Source organism: Podarcis gaigeae (genome assembly GCF_964106915.1).
Source record: "Podarcis gaigeae genome assembly, chromosome: 5".
NCBI classification, from domain to species: Eukaryota; Metazoa; Chordata; class Lepidosauria; order Squamata; family Lacertidae; genus Podarcis; species Podarcis gaigeae.
This window is the reverse complement of record NC_139681.1, coordinates 12,024,135-12,043,942: the sequence shown is the minus strand read 5'-3', so window position 1 is coordinate 12,043,942 and position 19,808 is coordinate 12,024,135. Positions and strand designations below refer to the sequence as shown.

Here is a 19,808-nt window from a genome sequence, read left to right as displayed (position 1 = left end):
AGCTCACCCCATCGTGGGGATTCGAACCGCCAACCTTCTGATCGGCAAACCCAAGCAGCTCAGTGGTTTAGACCACAGCGCCACCCGCGTCCCTTACCAATTATCTTAATCTGGTGTTTAACAAAAGCCTCCAGGAAGACCCAAGTTTGCAAGCTTGGAAGGCTGTTCCATGCAGTCACAGTCACAAAACAGTTTGCTGATCTCCCAGTACAGGCATGACCACTACCCAGTCCTCCTTAAAAATTATCTCATTTCCATGACAAAAACTTGGACTCAGCACTTAAAAGAACTTGAACTGAGGCTGCCATACAGTGAGATTACCCGGACACAATTGTGTTGCAGGAATCTCATCGACACAAATCCTCCAAGTCACCTTTACCTAAGGGTTGATGGCTCAGTGAGCAACTGTGCACACCTGCCTCTTCAAAACCAGGGATGGGGCTTCCCTCTTCACTAAGCAGTGGCCATTTCAGATGGGAAAATCTAGCAGACCTAAATGGCAGGTTTCTTTTTGTAATTAGGTAAAGGTAAAGGGACCCCTGACCATTAGGTCCAGTCATGACCGACTCTGGGGTTGCGGCACTCATCTCGCTTTATTGGCCGAGGGAGCCGGCGTACAGCTTCCGGGTCATGTGGCCATCATGACTAAGCCGCTTCTGGCGAACTAGAGCAGCGCACGGAAACGCCGTTTACCTTCCCGTCGGAGCGGTACCTATTTATCTACTTGCACGTCGTGCTTTCAAACTGCTAGGTTGGCAAGAGCAGGGACCGAACAACGGGAGCTCACCCCATCACGGGGATTCGAACTGCCAGCCTTCTGATTGGCAAGTCCTAGGCTCTGTGGTTTAACCCACAGCACCACCCGCATCCCTTCTGGCTTGCATATATGCACCAAATTCCAGCCAACATGCGTTTCTTAAGGACACTTTGCAAAATACTGAATCCCTTCAAAGAAAGCTCAGTTGTAATTGGAGGTGACATTAACTGCTGCCCTAACGACTTCATAGATCGCAGCTCTTCCTGTTCTTTAAGAAGCAGCCAAGATAATCAGTTGCAGAGCATAATTGCCTACTGGGGCCTAACAGACACTTGGAGACAGCTATCATATTTTCCCGTCTATAATACGCCCCCATGTATAAGACGCCCCCTATTTTGGGGGACTCAGATTTAGGAAAATGGGGGGGGAGGGAGATGTATTTGTGTATAAGACGCCCCCTAATTTTTGACATTACAGTGGTGCCTCGCAAGACGAAATTAATCCATTCCGCGAGTCTCTTCGTCTTGCGGTTTTTTCGTCTTGTGAAGCACGGCTATTAGCGGCTTAGCGGCTTTACAAAAAAGGAAACAAACTCGCAAGAACTCGCAAGACGTTTCATCTTGCGAAGCAAGCCCATAGGGAAATTTGTCTTGCGGAACGACTCAAAAAACGGAAAACTCTTTCGTCTTGCGCGTTTTTCATCTTGCGAGGCATTCGTCTTGCGAGGTACCACTGTATTTTTAAGGGAAAAAACATAGTCTTATACATGGAAAATTACAGTAAATCCCACAGCACATGAATTCTCTTCTGATCCTGGTTCTCTCCCCTATACTGGAAAGGCTGTGGAGAGATAGGCTCATATTATCATGCATGGTGGAATTGCATGTTGGTATACTCCTTTTGGGAAAAGGTGTTTTATGTTATTTCCAAAATTATGCAACAACTCTTCCCACCAAATTCAGCTCTCGCCGTCTTATCATTAGACCCAAATTTAACAATGACCTTAAATGCAGATATTTAGTATTTTATCTGTTATCTTTATTTTATTTTATTTTTTAACATTACAAACATCCATTTAAACAAAATAACACTGATACAACCTTGGGGTTCTCTGAACCCCCGGACTCTCCCTCCCACCCCGGTTTTCAAAATGTACATTTTTTTTCTTTGCCACATTTGATTACATTTATCTAAGTTTAATTTAATCCTTTTTTGTTTTTAGAGTTTTGGTTTTTGCAAATTACAAGTGTTATAAAAATCCTGCTAACATCTTCAAGTGTTTACAGTGTTCTTTAATATAGTCTATGTATTTTTTTCTATTTTGTATTAAATTGGTTGTCCTCTTCCAGTCATCTTTGCCATTTCAGCATATCCCATTGTCTTCATAATCCACTTCATAATCCACTCTTCTTTAGTTGGTGTTTTCTCTTCCTTCCATGCCTGGGCGTAAAGCATTCTCGCAGCTGTCGGCATATACATAAACAGTCTTTTCATATCCTTTGGTAATTCTTCTCCTATTATATCTATTTAAAAGGCTTCTTGTTTTTTAACAAAAGTTATCTTAAACATTTTTTTTTCAATTCATTATATGTCATTTCCCAGAATGCCTTTACCTTTTTGAACGTCTACCACATATGGTAAAACGTGCCTTCTTTCTCTTTACACTTCCAGAATATGTTAGTATTATTTTTATACATTTTTGCTAGTCTTACCGGAGTTAAATACCATCTATACATCATTTTAATATAGTTCTCTTTTAACGTACAGCATGCTGTAAATTTCAAGTCCTCCTTCCACAGTCTTTCCCAATCTGCAAGCTGTATATTATACCCCACATCTTTTGCCCAGTGAATTATTACTGCTTTTACCTCTTCATCTTTAGTTTCCCATGTATTTTATCTGTTATCAGCAGCCCAATTAACAATAGCCCAATACACAGTCTGTAGAAATCCCCATTGAAATCTGGTTAAAAAATATTTGGAATGTGGCTCTGTTGCAATGAGCTACTTGCCACAATAGGGTAATTAAAAGCAATTCAAGGATGGACACTTTTGGTGAAACTTGGCTTGTTTTTCCTTTATAAATGAGATGAAATATACTTTGATTCCACCCTCAACACTAGAATCTCTATGGAGAGGCTACTTGAGTTGATAATGCATAAATAAATGTATTGCTTGTTTACTATGTACTGCATAAGAAAGTGAATAAAATGTACCACTGGACAGGTTACTGTAGTTACCATATTTTTTGTTCTATAAGACGCACCAGACGATAAGCCGCACCTAGTTTTTGGAGGAGGAGAACAAGAAAAAAAAATATTCTGAATCCCAGAAGCCACAACAGCAAGAGGGATCTGGCTTCTGGGACAGCCTCTTGCTGTTCTGGCTTCTGGGATAGCCACTGAAGCCTCTCCCAGGCAGCGGGATGAAGGCTCCCCCTGCCCGGAAGAGGCTGCGTGCGGCTAAGCTGCCCTCAGACCCTTCCCCCACCTCCCGCAAAAGCCAGCCAAGAGCTGCACACTCTTTAAAGGGAGTGTGGCTCTTGCGGGCTTTTCTATGAGGTGGGAGAAGGACAGCCTGTCAGTGATGGGCTGCCCTTCTCCCTCCTCGGGGAAAAGCCCGCAAGAGCCGCGCTCCCTTTAAAGAGCGCGTGGAGCATGTTTGCGGCTCTTGGGGGCTTTTCCCCGAGGAGGGAGAAGGGTCAGACGGGCCACGTCAGTCCGTTCTCCCTCCTCGGGGAAAAGCCCCCCACGGCTCTTTAAACAGCGCGGCTCTTGGGGGCTTTTCTGGGAGGTGGGGGAAGGGACAGAGCCCTGCACTCTGGCACTTCCCGCCACCTCCCGCAAAAGCTGCGCGAAGCCTCCGCAGGGCAGCGGGATGAAGGCACCCTCTCCCTGTTCTGGCTTCTGGCTTAGCCGAGCAGCCTGCATTTGCTCCATAAGACGCACACACATTTCCCCCTACTTTTTAGGAGGGAAAAAGTGAGTCTTATAGGGCGAAAAATACGGTGTATGGTGTTGTATTTAAATGAAAAAGAAATGGAAAAAATGAAAGTGAAAGCTTTTGATCTCTTCACTTTCACACTGGGGAAGGAGAGGAGAGCAGGAGATCATGAGCCCAAGACTCATTCCCATTGTTACAACTCATAGTTTCTCATGTTGCCAAAAGAGCTCCTACTATGATCCTAGCTTCTTCCATGATGCTATGGCATGAGAAGCTAACCCTCAGGTATAGCAGTTCAATTCTGAGAATGCTTGCCTTCTAATATAATGACTTAATAGCAAGCTTCAGTCATTGTCTTAATGCTCTGCAGTTACTTAAAAAACTAATCACACAGTCATGGTAACTGATGGTTTAGTGCAAACTTGTTCGGAGAAAATGTTTGATGTGACACTTTGTGAGCAATAGCCTCCTCCATATTTTATGGTTACAGAGTTGTATTTTTGACAGCATGGGAAGCAGAGCCATTTCTGATTTGTTAGGCCAGTTAATGAGGCTGCCGGCTGCCAGATATCCTTTTCTTTAAGCATTGGATTTAAATATCAAAGGAATTCTTTGCTTTATCTACCAATCTGATATGTATTTTCTTAATGCAAAACCTGGGACAACTCAAATAGAATAGCTTCATGTGGCTTCATCCCATTTAGATATCATATTCATGAAAGTGGTTGGTGGCTATCAATGGAAGTTGTCTTGCTCACACTGTTTCTAGCCCAACCCAGACATAAGAGATATCCGAAAAGGTCAAGTCTGTATGAAATGTGGGCTGGTGCCGCTCCTTAATTGAAAGGTCACCTATGAGCTGCTGAAAGAATCCCAAGAACCCCATGCTTCACTTTTTAGAAATTCTTTTGGACCTTATTGGAACAATGTAATGAACAAAATTATCAGCAGATTAGAAACAAATAGGAAAAATCAAGCTAATGTTGCAAAAATATTTATAACAAGCCTTTAATCCTTTAAAGTGTGGGCATAATCCAAGGTCTAGCATGTTAAGAGGTAAGTAAACATGAAGCTGTGCCCTTGGGATTTGTGTGTCAGAGAGCCATCTACGCATCACACTTTCCTGTGCTATCTGATGTAGTCCTGCATCTATCTTTTGAGAATCATAGTTCCCATTGGAATCCAATTCTGCTGCTGGCAATAATCCCAGAAACTGTTCTGTTCTTACTAGAACAGGCAGTGGGCCCCATATGGCCCTGGGGCTTTAATGGATGGAAACGAAAAGCTGAAGTTTCAGTTATTCAGGAGTAGAAATACTTGTCTTGAGAGTACCCTGGCTACCTGCAAAATATATAAATCTGGATCAGTCTTGGGAACGTGTCTTTCCTTCCTTCCTTCCTTCCTTCCTTCCTTCCTTCCTTCCTTCCTTCCTAGAAAGATGTCCCCCTTCTTTCCTTTTTCGACTTTAACCATGGCAAAAAATATAACATTGAACCCTACAGTTAAGAGTAGCACAACATTTGAAGGAATTTGCACTGGATATGTAGAGGGGGAGTAAACTTTCTTTATTTACTGAATTTTATTTACTGAATCTTTATTTCCTGAATTTACAAGCATAGCTTGTGGGAAGCCAATATTGCACCTCTACTAGATTTCATTCTTCGATCCCTGACAATTTTCTCCCATGCTCAAACCTTTCTCAGTCCTCTAATATGGTGGTTCCCAACTTTATGAGTACGAATACCACCTTTTAAGAAATGTGGACCCCTCACATTCTAATTGTTGTGATTTTAGGCTCTGTTAATTGAGAAAATACATAATGACAAAAAACTTATAATAAAATGTGCCAAAATCAAAGAAAGCAGGAAAAAATCATTTATTTCCCCATCATACTCAGCAACTAACAATCCAAGGATTAATTCCAAAAGGTATTAAATATAAATGTAATCATAAATATAAATCTGTTTGACCCCCAATGTACCCACTGATTAACCCAATTTATTCAAAAGGTATGAAATACCATTTTTATTTATAATTATAAATTTATTCATTTATTTATCCAGTATAGTGGTCAGCAATCCCAAGAAATCAATCATACCGAACTAAATACTAATTTCCCCCCCAGTGAACTCAATTGAAACAATCCCCAAAAGGATGAAAAGGAGAACTTGCATTGCCACTAATATAATATGTTCCTTTGTGTCAAATCAGAGCTATCAATTGTACACTTCAATGAATCCCTGTCACTGTGAATAAAGCTACAGAACACAGCTAATTTGATTCTATTTTATTTATACTTAACATTTTATTCATTCCTGTTTTTTTATAAGCCAGCTGGCATGAGCAGCAAATGCAACTCAGAACAGCAGACAGCCCAAATGAACTAAGCCTTCAAACAAGCCAGCCCCCACCCCAGGAATTAGGCAACTCCTAAACCTGGAATGGGAGGCGGGTGGTGCTGTGGTCTAAACCACAGAGCCTAGGGCTTGCTGATCGGAAGGTCGGTGGTTCGAATCCCTGTGACGGGGTGAGCTCCCGTTGCTCGGTCCCAGCTCTTGCCAACCTAGCAGTTCGAAAGCACATCAAAGTGCAAGTAGATAAATAGGTACTGCTCCGGCGGGAAGGTAAACGGCGTTTCTGTGCGCTGCTCTGGTTCGCCAGAAGCGGCTTAGTCATGCTGGCCACATGACCCAGAAGCTGTCTGCGGACAAACGCCGGCTCCCTCGGCCTATAGAGCGAGATGAGCACCGCAACCCCAGAGTCGTCCGCGACTGAACCTAACGGTCAGGGGTACCTTTACCTATCTCTGGAATGTATCCCAATAAAGCAACAAAAGGAACCCCCAATATCACCAAAACTAATGAACATGAATATAGTCAGTAGTTAAGAGGCAACCCCCCCCCCACTTATGGTCCATACCATAACCACTAAAATCAAATTGAAGACTTTCATTCTGCCTCCTACCAGAAAGCCCCGTGTATAGGGCAATGTAAAGGCACGGGTGGCGCTGTGGGTTAAACCACAGAGCCTAGGACTTGCCGATCAGAAGGTCGGGGGTTCGAATCCCCGTGACCGGGTGAGCTCCCGTTGCTCGGTCCCTGTTCCTGCCAACCTAGCAGTTCGAAAGGACATCAAAGTGCAAGTATATAAATAGGTACCACTCCGGCGGGAAGGTAAACGGCATTTCCGTGCGTTGCTCTGGTTCGCCAGAAGTGGCTTAGTCATTCTGGCCACATGACCTGGAAGCTGTACGCCGGCTCCCTCGGCCAATAAAGCGAGATGAGCGCCGCAACCCCAGAGTCTGCCACGACTGGACATAATGGTCAGGGATCCCTTTACCTTTACCTAAAGGCCAGAAACCCCTAGTGCAACACGCTTCTTCAGGCAAAGCAGCAAGGAGGGGAAGCAGTGCTAGAAACCACTGCATTCCTGTGCCTTGCCCCCAGGTTCTTCAGGTGCATCTCATACCAAGCCCCAACCAAGGAAAGCGAGGAAGGCACAGGCCACACCCACAACAATAACCAGTGCTTTTCAGCAACCGCAAGCCCCCCAATGATCATGCAGGGCTCCTAGGGATGCTGCTATGAAGAGGCAGAGGGAATCAGTCAAGTGCTAGCTGGAGGATCATTACTTGTGGACCCCTTGGGATAACTCCGTGGGCCCTCAGGGGTCCATGACCCACAAGTTAGGAACTACTTCTCTAACGTCTCTGTCAAACGAGATCCAGAAAATGGGGGGCGGGGAGCAAGAGAGACCTAATGCACATATAGAGACAAACTTGTACAGACTTCCCCATCTTTCTGATCTTTAGCAAATCACCTCTTTTTCCATTGTATCACAAGTGGGTTTTTTAAAAAAAATATATTCTGGGGGTTTACGAAGCCTTTTGTGATTTGTGCTTGCAGCTGATGATTGGTAAAGTAAGGACAGAGCCCTGTTTTGCGGACTGATAACTGTTCCTCTGGAACAGGGTCCCGATCACTGCATACCAACCTGGGACCACATCCATTTGATGTTCTGCAAAGCACCCACTATATCTATTTTGTGATTCCAAACACATGAAAAGTAGTTGTAGTGCGCTTATTTGGGGACATACGCTTCAGAAGCATTGGCAGGCTATATGAGATGATATTTCTATATCCTTGTTGGTAAATGAAAACTTTATTATTGACAATCAGGTATGTTGCATCTCTCTTTTGATCAGAGACTGAGCTACAAATTGGAAAGTCCCCAGTAGGAACCTCTCTTCTTGCATACACTTGCTGCTTAGCTTTTAGACAAACCATTATTTCTCATACTCTGCTCATACTCTCACACTATATACTCTGTATACTATGGCATACTTTGATTATTGCAGCAAGTTAATGTATGTGTAGAGCTTTGAAAAGACCTCTACAAATACTAAGTGGCTCTTAGTGTTAAACTTGCTGGAGATCAAAATTCTGTGTGACATCACCGGGTTCTGTATGTCATTTTCTCACTCGTAGAAGTGCAAAAAACCTCTAGACATAATTGTCATCATCATCTTGTATTTTGTTCAAACATTTGTCATGATATAGTTAAAGTACAGCTCATTATTTTAGTCAAGATGGGCATAACTAACGCTTGTAGTTATGGTTCAGAATTTAAAATTTGTAGAGCATCTGCCTACATTTCTTTCCTCCTCTAGCCAAAACATGTTTTCTACCAAACCACTGCAATGTTGATATGTTGATTTAAGTTTTCATGCTGATAATATGGAAGACCTGCAATACAGGATTCTAAAAAGCAGGGCTTTGTGGAAATGAAGTTTGAATATTTTTTTTAGTTCAATAGCTATGTGAAATTAGTAAGCAAGATAGAAACAGCGTAATTGCATTTTACTCATCACTTACATCGCAAAGTATGTAATCTTTACAACAAGCAACAAAACTGGGTTCCTTTATATAAATCATATTTTCGAAGTACAAGATAACATCTCCTGTATAGCTTTTTGAAATGGAGTGGGCATGTTTATATATCTTCTGTAATTATTCAGTATGACTTGCATTTAAACCAGCAAGTAAAAACTGAAACTTAATTGGTATTTGAAAACCAGGATGTATTTAGTTAGAAAACTGTGTATGTTGAAAAGAAAACACTTTTATCATTCTTGAGTGAAATAAGATGTACTGCATACTAGCCACAAAATCACATATTAATATTTTAGCTAGATTCTGTGGTAAAAAGACAGGAGAGAGGAGACAGAGATGTAAATTGCTTCAGCATTCAGTCTGATTTTTTAAATCATGTTTAGTAAGTATCTCTTTTATTAATAAATTTAGGCACAAAGAACTCATAGATGGATGTTACAGTTTACATACCATTAGCTCACATTTATTCATTAGCAGCAGTGCTCTGTGGTGTACAGAGTTGAATAAATCATTTTGCGATGTCTTGAAGTTTAATTAGATTTACAGGCTGCATGCTTGTGGCCTTTTGTCTATTGAGAGAAGAAGTAATTACTTGATAAAATGAAGTGCATCACTGTGAACAATTGACCCTTTGGAACAGTCCAGGCTGGTCAGCAACCTAAATCCACATTTCAGTGCCATCATTATAGCTTCAAACTTAAGAGTTTCCAAGGTGCACACGAAAGTATTGTCTTCCTTCAAAACAAGCCGAGTCCCATTTTCTGACTTTATGAAGTATTTGAACTGGATAATGTTGGAAGAGATTGAAAACTCTTCTGGAAAGCCATCCAGCCTGCTTTTGGATACCAAAACAATGCGCGATTTTATTTTTGTTATGAAATCAGGAGCATTGCAAAAAATCCGAAGGCCCTGCGAACGGTCGTGGCTGTCTGTTATCTCCAGAAAGGTAGTCTCTCTGGCTGCGAGCTGCTCCTTTTCCCACCTTATTTTCACTGCATCAGCTAACACTTTGAGCTGGAAAAAATCTGCCTCTCTTGCCAGAAGATGGTTTTCTTTAAATCCCTCTGGTAGAAGCAATTCTCCATTCCGTAGGAAGTTCAGAACGTGCCTAAAGAGCAGCCCATCCCTGTCTATAAAATAATGGCCATCTGCATCAGATGGACAGAGAACCTTTCCATTGACAACTCTTTCCAAAAAAGAGTCTGGATACTTGGTTAGTGTTTGCTTTTGCGTAACGTACAGATATCCACCAACGTTGAGAGTAATTGGAGACATTTTACAATTCTTGCCTTGATCGGTGCCTTCCGAGTCGTTGCATTTTTTGTTGCTCTCCATTTCACGCCCGTTTTGTGCTCCGCTCTTTAAGACGCCTTTCTTGCTTTGTCCTCCTTTTGCTTTGTATGGAGATTTCGTCAAAAAGGCACCGTTATTTAGCTCTAGAACAATGATAGAATGGGAGTGCTGGAAGCATTGCATGAGCTTCTCGGCAACAGCCTTGCAGTAGGTGGCGTAGAAGCTATATGTATGCAGTGTGATACTGGGAGTATGACTGGAAGATGCAATTTGCATTTAACCGTATAAGGGCAAGAGGATGGCAGGCGAGAAAGGCGTCTTAGTTATTTTTCCTCTTGAAGACTCTGAAGTTTAAATGATTAAGAAGTGTCCTTTGTTTATGCAGAAAGAAATTAGCTGTTTGCCTGCATCTTGGTATTAAGTGGAAATATAGTATATTGAAAATTATGAAATGGTGGAGGAATCCTAGCTATTTGTTGTAAAATACTTTTCAAAAAGGGTTACCAAACAGTAGCCTCAAAAACCTTTAATATTTATGTTTTTCAACCATTTTTAAAGCTTTTCGTCGTCCTGTTGCATTTTGCTTGTGCACCTTGCTCTGAAACGCAACAGTTGATAATATTGTCATAAAATTAAACGTAGTGTTAAAAAAACAGTGTTTTATATAAAATGGATTTCTAGGGTGAACCTGCTTTTTAACCATATAAAGCAGTCTGGGATTCCCCCCCTTCAATAGAAAATAATTTTATTGGCAAAATTTTGCTAGTAGAGATGACTTAATTGGTTTGAATTTATATGGCTATATTTGACAGATCAGTTCAGTTTCTGGTTAAAATGACACTGCTGTTGCAATGTGAAAGCAAGCTGGTAGGTTTGTCACAAATCTTTGTATATACCACACAATATTACAGCTTAGCAACACTTCAGCGATGAGAAAATGACCACAACATGGCACTGAAACAGCAGCACTGTTTCTTCTTGTAGCAGCCATGGCTTTCAGTCTCAGATCTTAAACAACTGATTCTCCCTTTGCAAATATTTGCAAAAAAGGTAGATGACAAGGAAACCTGTGCAAGTATGGATGTCTACTTCCTTCGTGTAAGAAAGGTTGGGTCTGCAGATTTGTATTCCACAGCAAGAGGAGGGGGGATTAACTCTTTCAACACCATCTACTTGCTATTTGCTATTTGCTGTGGCATAGCTACAGCATTAAGGAAGATTTCTATAGCCAAGAATCAAGTAGTATATTAACTTTAATTCTTTTTAATGTTTAGGCTGCCCCATCCATGCCAAAATGTATTCATGTTTGAGATTCCTGCATTAGAAGGGGTTGGACTGGATGACCTCTGGGTCCCTTCCAATCCTGCAGTTCTATGACTCATATAATTCAGGTGTTATCCACACAGTTTCCGCTAGTGCCGAATCCACTGTCATACAACAAGCAACGCTAATCTTTTTACAGGTTTTAGAGGTGCATTTGCTCTCGCCATGTACATGCCAAAAAAGAAGTTAGCTTTTCCTCCTGCATACAAGCGAGGGCAATGCTTGCACAACAGGATTAGGAGCTGCAAGGATGGACAGAGAGCTAGCCAGGATGTCTTAAGAATACTGCCACCTGGGCTGTGCATTTTCTTCTCATAGCCTAGTTTCTGAATCTAGGTAATATCTCTACATTTTGAGACAGTTCTCCATAACCATGAGGCTTAGTCATATGCTTGTTATTTATTATGTTTGCATGAGTCTAAAATAGGAACAGATAGGAACCAACAGCTTAATAGGCTGTACTTCAAAGATTACATCTAAGTGTGCAAATGGTTTGTCCATATTTTATATTTATATAAGTATACCTAGTGGATGGGACGCGGGTGGCGCTGTGGGTTAAACCACAGAGCCTAGGACTTGCTGATCAGAAGGTCGGCGGTTCGAATCCCCACGACGGGGTGAGCTCCCGTTGCTTGGTCCCTGCTCCTGCCAACCTAGCAGTTCGAAAGCACGTCAAAGTGCAAGTAGATAAATAGGTACCACTCCGGTGGGAAGGTAAATGGCATTTCCATGCGCTGCTCTGGTTCGCCAGAAGCGGCTTAGTCATGGTGGCCACATGACCCGGAAGCTGTCTGCGGACAAACGCCGTCTCCCTCGGCCAATAAAGCGAGATGAGCGCCACAACCCCAGAGTCATCTGCAACTGGACCTAATGGTCAGTGTTCCCTTTACCTTTACCTTTAGTGGATAGAGCTGATACAGTGTTGGGGTTACCTGTACGTTGTGTTTTTGAGTTATTCTTTCCCGAGGATGAAATTGCTACTAAATCCCTCTGCGCCGACTGAACAAAATTGTATGCTGGTGTTGTGAATCTACAAAAGCATAACTATAACCTAGTTGTAGGGTATCCTTGGCAATACCCATATACTAGAGGAACACACCTGTGTAAGGGGGAAAGGATGCAGTCTTTTGAAGATGTTTGACAACAATTTCCTCATTTACAGTGGTACCTCGGGTTACAGATGCTTCAGGTTACAGACTCTGCTAACCCAGAAATAGTATCTCGGGTTAAGAACTTTGCTTCAGGATGAGAACAGAAATCACGCAGCAGCGGCGCAGCAGCAGCAGCAGCAGGAGGCCCCATGAGCTAAAGTGGTGCTTCATGTTAAGAACAGTTTCAGGTTAAGAATGGACTTCCAGAACGAATTAAGTTCTTAACCCGAGGTACTACTGTACTGGAATAGGACAAGAGCATGTGCTGTCAATAGCCTGATGGTTTGTTTTGTTAGAATTGTTGATTGGACTGATTCTACTACAGAAGTAAAAACGTTTTGAAAAAATCTTGGGCATATCAAGTGCTTTATCACACTCAAAGCATAAATAAAAATACCACTTATTAAAATGGTTACCGTTCATACTCATATGACTTTTGCTGGTAATCTGGGTTTCCTTCTATTTCAGAAAAACTGTCTCTGGAAGGAATAGTAGTCCAGCGTGCAGAGTGCAGACCTGCAGCCAATGAAAATTACATGAAGTTGAAAAGGTGAGCCTTTCTTTCTGTTTTTTTATTAAATCTGTTGTATGGTAGCTTGGTATAACTTAAACATGCATTACAAAAAAAAATTCCTTCCAGTAGCACCTTAAAGACCAACTAAGTCAGTTCTTGGTATGAGCTTTCGTGTGCATGCACACTTCTTCAGATACACACAGTGTGCATGCACACGAAAGCTCATACCAAGAACTGACTTAGTTGGTCTTTAAGGTGCTACTGGAAGGAATTTTTGTTTTGTTTTGACTATGGCAGACCAACACGGCTACCTATCTGTAACTTAAACATGCATTGTCTTTCACATGGCTACAGTGATGCTTATACATGCATGGTTGTTAAATTGAGTGTATCATAATTTTCAGTTGATCCCTTGAAGAAAGGTGATATTTGAAACACATTGGGATGATCATGTTTCATTATTTATTCAGGTATTCTATTATTATTAAAATAGAATCCTGTATCGGTCACTGGCAGCACCACTTCCCCCCTTTTTTCTTTCTTTTTTCTTTGGACTCTCAGATTCATCAGCCCCAGCAAACATTGTCAGTGGCCTGTGGTGGTGGGACATGTCGTCCTGCAACATCTGGAGAACTATAGGTTCCCCACCCCTTCCTTACACTATTCATTTTAAGGGACACCATAGCAACAAATTTATGCTATGCAACTTGCATTCTGTGGCAGTACATTGGCCACAAGCATCTCATCACATTTTCTTTTAATGCTGAAGACCTCAAAGAAGACAATAAAGTTCAAACCTGTTTTTTCCATTTCATTTCATGCAGGGGGACGCATGTGTTTTTGTGACCAATGTAACACACCAATGCAACACATTGTGAGCAATGCAACACACTTAATCAATGTATGTTTTATTGTCCTAAGATCATCTGGTTTTGTTTCTTAGGTAAAACTTATTTTCAGTTCAGCAAATGAGAGAGTAGAGCTGTTCAACAAAGGCCCCGTATAATTGTGGAAAAGTCAGTGTCTCAAGGTAGTGAGGCCTTGAATAGTTGTCCTTGATTTGAGGATACCAGATAGAATAATAGATTCTGGTTGGTGTCATGGTAGAAGATCCAATGTCTAAGTTCTCCATTTGGAGATTATAAGCCCTAAGCTTGTCTAGACATTTTGTGCCCAACTTCCTGTCCTTAATTGCTCCAACCAGCAGAGCTTGGTGAGAATATGGTCCTCAAAGGCATTTAGTCTACCCCAGTATCTAAGGTAAAAAGGTAAAGGTAAAGGTACCCCTGCCCGTACGGGCCAGTCTTGCCAGACTCTGGGGTTGTGTGCCCATCTCACTCAAGAGGCCAGGGGCCAGCGCTGTCCGAAGACACTTCCGGGTCACGTGGCCAGCGTGACATCGCTGCTCTGGCGAGCCAGAGCTGCACACGGAAACGCCGTTTACCTTCCCGCTAGAAAGCGGTCCCTATTTATCTACTTGCACCCGAGGGTGCTTTCGAACTGCTAGGTTGGCAGGCGCTGGGACTGAGCAACGGGAGCGCACCCCGCCACGGGGATTCGAACCGCCGACCTTTCGATCGGCAAGCCCTAGGCACTGAGGCATTTACCCACAGCGCCACCCGCGTCCCTTGTATCTAAGGTAGGCTAGATCAAATCTGGCTGCTATCAAGGGGAGACCCAACAGCTCTAAGATGAGCCGATGGAGTCCTTGGAGGAAGCCCTAGTATCTGCCTCATAAATCTATTTTGTAGAACTTTTTGTTCATATTTGACACCAGTTCCCCAAATTTCAGCCCCGTAAAGCATTTGTGCACATAGATCTTGAGGGCAGAATTGATTAGCTGTCACCTTTCAAATGGAAAAAAACCTGTATAACTAACTGGCCAGTAGAACAGGCAGGTGATAACTTAATTGCATTCATTTGGCATTTCCATGAAAGCTTTTCATCAATAAGCAATCCTAGATATTTAAACATATGTACTTGCTCAAGTATATGACCATCAAATGACCACTTGGACTTAGTAACCCTCTTACTCAACGTGACAACTTTGGGTTTTAGCATAATTTCCTTTTAGATGTTCTTTTTTACACAGTTGATCAAATTTAACTAGGTAAAGGTAAAGGTACCCCTGCCCGTACGGGCCAGTCTTGCCAGACTCTGGGGTTGTGCGCCCATCTCACTCAAGAGGCCAGGGGCCAGCGCTGTCCGGAGACACTTCCGGGTCACGTGGCCAGCGTGACATTGCTGCTCTGGCGAGCCAGAGCCGCACACGGAAACGCCGTTTACCTTCCCGCTGGTAAGCGGTCCCTATTTATCTACTTGCACCCGGAGGTGCTTTCGAACTGCTAGGTTGGCAGGCACTGGGACCGAGCAACGGGAGCGCACCCCGCCGCAGGGATTCGAACCGCCGACCTTTCGATCGGCAAGTCCTTGTTCAAAGAAAGCAGAACTAGGGGATCAGCAGGTAACAGAATGGACGCTTTACAATTCCCAAAGCAGAACCAGTTTCCAATGCAGTAGTTGCATTAGTGCAAGGACTTCTGTTTGCACAGTAGATCTTCCCCTTCTAATTGCCCCATATCCTCTCCAAATCTGCTCTGGAGGGTTGGGGGAATACAGTGGTAGCTCGGTTTACGAACTTAATTCGTTCCAGAAGTCCATTCTTAAAGCAAAGCATTCTTAAACCAAGGCGCACTTTCCCTACCGAGGCCTCCTGTCGCCGGTGCCCTTCTACCATTCATCTTCCGTTCGTCTTCTGGGGCAAAATTTGCTAACCGGAGCACCTACTTCTGGTTTTGCGAATAGTTCATAGACCGAGGTACCACTGTACTTTGAACAGATTTAGGGGATACACAGGGAGAGAAGGGGGGGCAGTTTCATTGTTCGGCCAGAAATTATTGTGGTTGTGGAGCTACTTCACTGGATACTACCAAAAATATTTCCTGCAAATCCTATTATACAGTAAGTGCAGGAGGAGGTTAAAAGAATCCCTGCTCCGACAAAATGGCGAAAGAAAAATGTGAAAACAAGAGTCTTAGGTATGTCTCTTGCTGTGCAGAAGCTGAAGTCCAGGCATTCATAAAGAATTCACTTTATAGGCAGCATACAATGGTAAACATGTCTACTCTGAAGTAAATCTCTTTGTGATTACCTGCTCCTAGGTAAGTGGCTACAGAACTGCAAAATCAAATAGTTTTAAGAAACTTTCTGAGGTTGGAGGAGAGCTTTCTGTTGAAAAGTTGCATTTTAAAAAAAATCTGAAAATGAGAGACCTTTCACTTTCATGGCTTAATAGTGAGAGCCTGATAGCAGAAGAATCAAAGTTATTATTTTCTTAGCGATCATATCCTTGGAACCAAAGTTTTCTCAGAATAATTATTCTCTTAACCTGAGCATTTATCTTTTATTTGGCCAAAAAAAATACTGGAAAAATAATTCACTGGGTTGTTTTTCGTTTTTTGTTTTAATTTTTGTATGGGCTTTCACAATATGAACTGTAAGATTAGCTAGGGGTTGAATTATAGCACTTAAGTATTTATATTTCATCCATTTCACTATACCGTATTTCTCGGTAATGTGCAATCTGTAGTGCACAATCTTATTTCATTGCAGGGGGTTGGACTGGATAACCCTTATAATCCCGTCCAACTCTATAATTCTATGATTTGTTATATTCTGTTTCCACCATTTCCATTAGTTGAGGTGTGGCTCCTTCACTTGAGTATTATAACTCTATTTATAGCAACAATCAAAGCTTTATAGGGTGCCAGTTTTGCAATAGTTCAGCCTAAGATGTGAATCCCATTTTGACAGAAGGGGCACAGAGCAGGGTTGCCCCTTGTCCAATTGCTCTTTGCCCTCTCTCTGAAACCCCTGGTGACAGTAATACGTAATAATTGAAATCTGTGTGGTTTTCTGGGGGGGAAGGTAGAAGAAGAGCCTCTGAGCAGATGGTATAACCTTACCAGCATTGTCAAAAGAACTTTGTAAATATGAAAGGGTGGCAGGCCTTATAACTAATCTGGATAATCTTTAATAATGTATTTCAGTGTACCCAAAATGATCAACTGTGCCTAAAATAATTGGTAAATGTTCCACCAAGTTAAAAGGTTTACTAAAACCTAGGAATCTGGATACCCCGAAACATGAATAAATTGTATGCTTTCAATTATGTTCCCTTAGTGAAAAAATTAGAAAAGGACATAGGCAGACCGAATAAATTACAATCACAGGTGTTAGAAAGAACTGTAATGGCACAAATGGTGATACTTCCAAAAAATATATTACTATTTTGAATTCTCCCCATCCATCTTCAAACAAGTATTTTGAAAAAATGGCCAAAAAAGAGGTATCTGTGTTTGGATTTCAGAAAAAGAAACCCAGGTTGGCCATGATTCTAGAAAACTGGGGCAGGGGGTAGATGGAAAATTCCTCCATTTTCGTCGTATTATGATGCTTTTCATTTGGGGCAGCTTAGTTTTATTTTGAGAAAGATTGCTTAAAAATGGATTGTGTTGCAGCATGAGATGTTACCACATATGGATTTAGAGGTATTAGGTAAAGGTAAAGGTACCCCTGACCGTTAGGTCCAGTTGCGGATGACTTTGGGGTTGCGGTGCTCATCTTGCTTTACTGGCCGAGGGAGCTGGCGTTTGTCCGCAGGCAGCTTCCAGGTATGTGGCCAGCATGACTAAGCCACTTCTGGCAAAACCAGAGCAACGCACGGAAACGCCGTTTACCTTCCCGCTGGAGCAGTACCTATTTATCTACTTGCACTTTTGGTGTGCTTTCGAACTGCTAGGTGGGCAGGAGCTGGGACTGAATAACAGGAACTCACCCCCTCGCAGGGATTCGAACTGCTGACCTTCTGTTCGGCAAGCTCTAGACTCTGTGGTTTAGATACAAAAAAATCACAAGCCATATACTTTCAATTGGATCAGGATATGGAAAGTCATTGCAGGGTCATTTTCTCCAGTATGTTCCCGTCTGTTTCCACTGAGATATTATCCTCGGGTTGTTGATTCTCCTTCATAGAAAACCATTTTTTCTTGGGAAAAGAAAAAAATGTGTTTTAATTTACAAGATTTCTACATTAATTGTAATCCTATATTCATGGAACAATTTGCCTTGAAGGTGTGGGACCATGGGTTCAATTGGCCACGGGTTCATCAATTTAAACCTTGCATCAGTGTTTGCAAATATATGCTACTAGGCCTCTAACCAATTTCAAATGAAATGTCCTAAATAAAGGACATCAAGGCAGAGGCTATTTAATACCAGCTATTTAAGGTGACCTTTTGGACATTACAACAGGTTTGTCGTTCTTATTATAGGAAACAAACCGCTTCTTCTTCTTGGCTTAGCATACAAAGACCAGACACCCTAGGTTTGCACTTGCTCGTGTGTTAGGTCCAGTATATAGATCATATTAATATGTCCGGAAGATCTCAATTATTCAGCAGCAGTTCACTTATAGGCCATGCTGACACTACTCTCAGAGCCTCTCATATTCTTTAACACTTGGGTCTTTCCCAGTCCCAGAGTTACTCATCTGCTATTTACTTTGTCATTCCAAAATTGAATAAACATGGATAATCTTTCATCAAATATGTTTTGATAATTGTTACCTATTGCTTTCCTAATCACATTTGCTTTATCAGCAAGACAATTGCCCAAGTTTTCTTCAGCCATTGTGTCATTGCTGGAGGATTTTTTACTCTTCCAAAATTTAGCCATACCGAGATTTGCTGTATTCATGTATTTCTGACTAGCTTTGGTGAAATCTGGAAAACTAGTATCGAAGGGATGGGGAAGAGAGAGAAAGTGTGGCAGACAAGGAGGCTTTCCAGTTCGGGAAATGTGCAGGTTCCACTCAAGTGCACATATTCCAAAATGCTTAAATCCTTAAATATCAGACTACAGCAGATAGGAGGGGGCTAATCATGGAAGGTACATTCACACATTCGCTCTCACACCCACACTTATACAGCTTCCTCTTTAGGAAACCAGCCATTTTCTAAGATTGTGTTTGAGAATCTCTTACAAAGAAATGAATTTGAAATCAAATCATCTTCTTGTCTATTAAATAATGGCACAGATGTGTTTTGAAAAACTTGAATCAAAACATCCAGTTCAGATTGCTGCGCCTTTTCCATTGAAGTATCTAATCATGGGGAAGAGAGTCAAGTTGTAATGTTTTATTACACTTGGCTTTGTGTTAAATTTATTCATCTCTAAGTGGAACACCAAACTAATCTTATTTTTTCTCATGGATTATCTATTCTTAAACAATTTCTTATTAATATTCACCTGCTATATGCTATAGAGATTCTGGAAGCTGCCTGCATCCATGTTGCTGAGCAGACAAAATACTAACAAAAAGTTGCCTTTGATGAAATGTCTTCATGGTGTCTGTCCACATATTTTATCAAGGGGTAACTGGAGATAAATTTGTATATGTGTTTTAATAATCTGACAGAGAACACAAACTGCCTGGGGCTCAGAAAGAAACCAGGTAGGCTTGGTGATCTCTCTGTCTCCCTCCCTAAAGATGTGCTTTGAATCCCTGTCTGGGGAATAGAGGGGGTCTAAATGGGGGTGTGATGGCAGCCTGCTTGACATACCCAGACTGCCAAGAAGGATGGAATGGGGGGTGGGGGAGAGAGAGACCTTTCCCCCTTCCATTGCAGCATGTTTTAATGGTTTCTGTTTGACTATTGCCACTAAACACAATTGCTGCAGGACTAGTGCTACTGCACTTCTTTTTCATTTAAATTAGACTGATTGTGGGTGTGTGCTTGTCTTGCTCAGATTCTGGAATCCTTTAAACATTTCCCACAAGCTCCTTACCTTGTTGTGGGAGAGTGGGGCTGTGTTTCTAGCTGTTTTTTAAAAAAACGTAATACACTAGTAAAACCTGCAAAACGTGAGGAGCAG

General features: G+C 41.9%; 2 protein-coding genes and 1 long non-coding RNA gene across 3 annotated transcripts in view; 1 reads left to right on the top strand and 2 right to left on the bottom strand.

Moving 5' to 3' along the window:
- GTF2F2 (general transcription factor IIF subunit 2) overlaps nucleotides 1–19,808 on the top strand; it is a 70,996-nt gene that overhangs the window by 18,809 nt on the left and 32,379 nt on the right. The window contains exon 6 of the mRNA XM_083738562.1: nucleotides 12,827–12,908. Within this exon, the coding sequence (XP_083594688.1) occupies nucleotides 12,827–12,908 (82 nt within the window). The remainder of the gene's footprint in view (nucleotides 1–12,826; nucleotides 12,909–19,808) is intronic.
- LOC310844440 lies at nucleotides 5,558–6,699 on the bottom strand. The gene is made up of 2 exons (XR_014564130.1): nucleotides 6,500–6,699; nucleotides 5,558–6,129 (listed from the first exon to the last, which is right to left on the bottom strand). It is a non-coding gene; the product is annotated as an uncharacterized lncRNA (long non-coding RNA).
- KCTD4 (potassium channel tetramerization domain containing 4) lies at nucleotides 7,556–10,350 on the bottom strand. The gene has a single exon (XM_083738508.1). The coding sequence runs from the start codon at nucleotides 10,158–10,160 to the stop codon at nucleotides 9,180–9,182; it is 981 nt and encodes a 326-aa protein (XP_083594634.1). The 5' UTR covers nucleotides 10,161–10,350; the 3' UTR covers nucleotides 7,556–9,179.

Bases quoted from the DNA above. Each gene is read 5' to 3' on its own strand.
- KCTD4 (XM_083738508.1), bottom strand. From the start codon at position 10,160: ATGCAAATTGCATCTTCCAGTCATACTCCCAGTATCACACTGCATACA.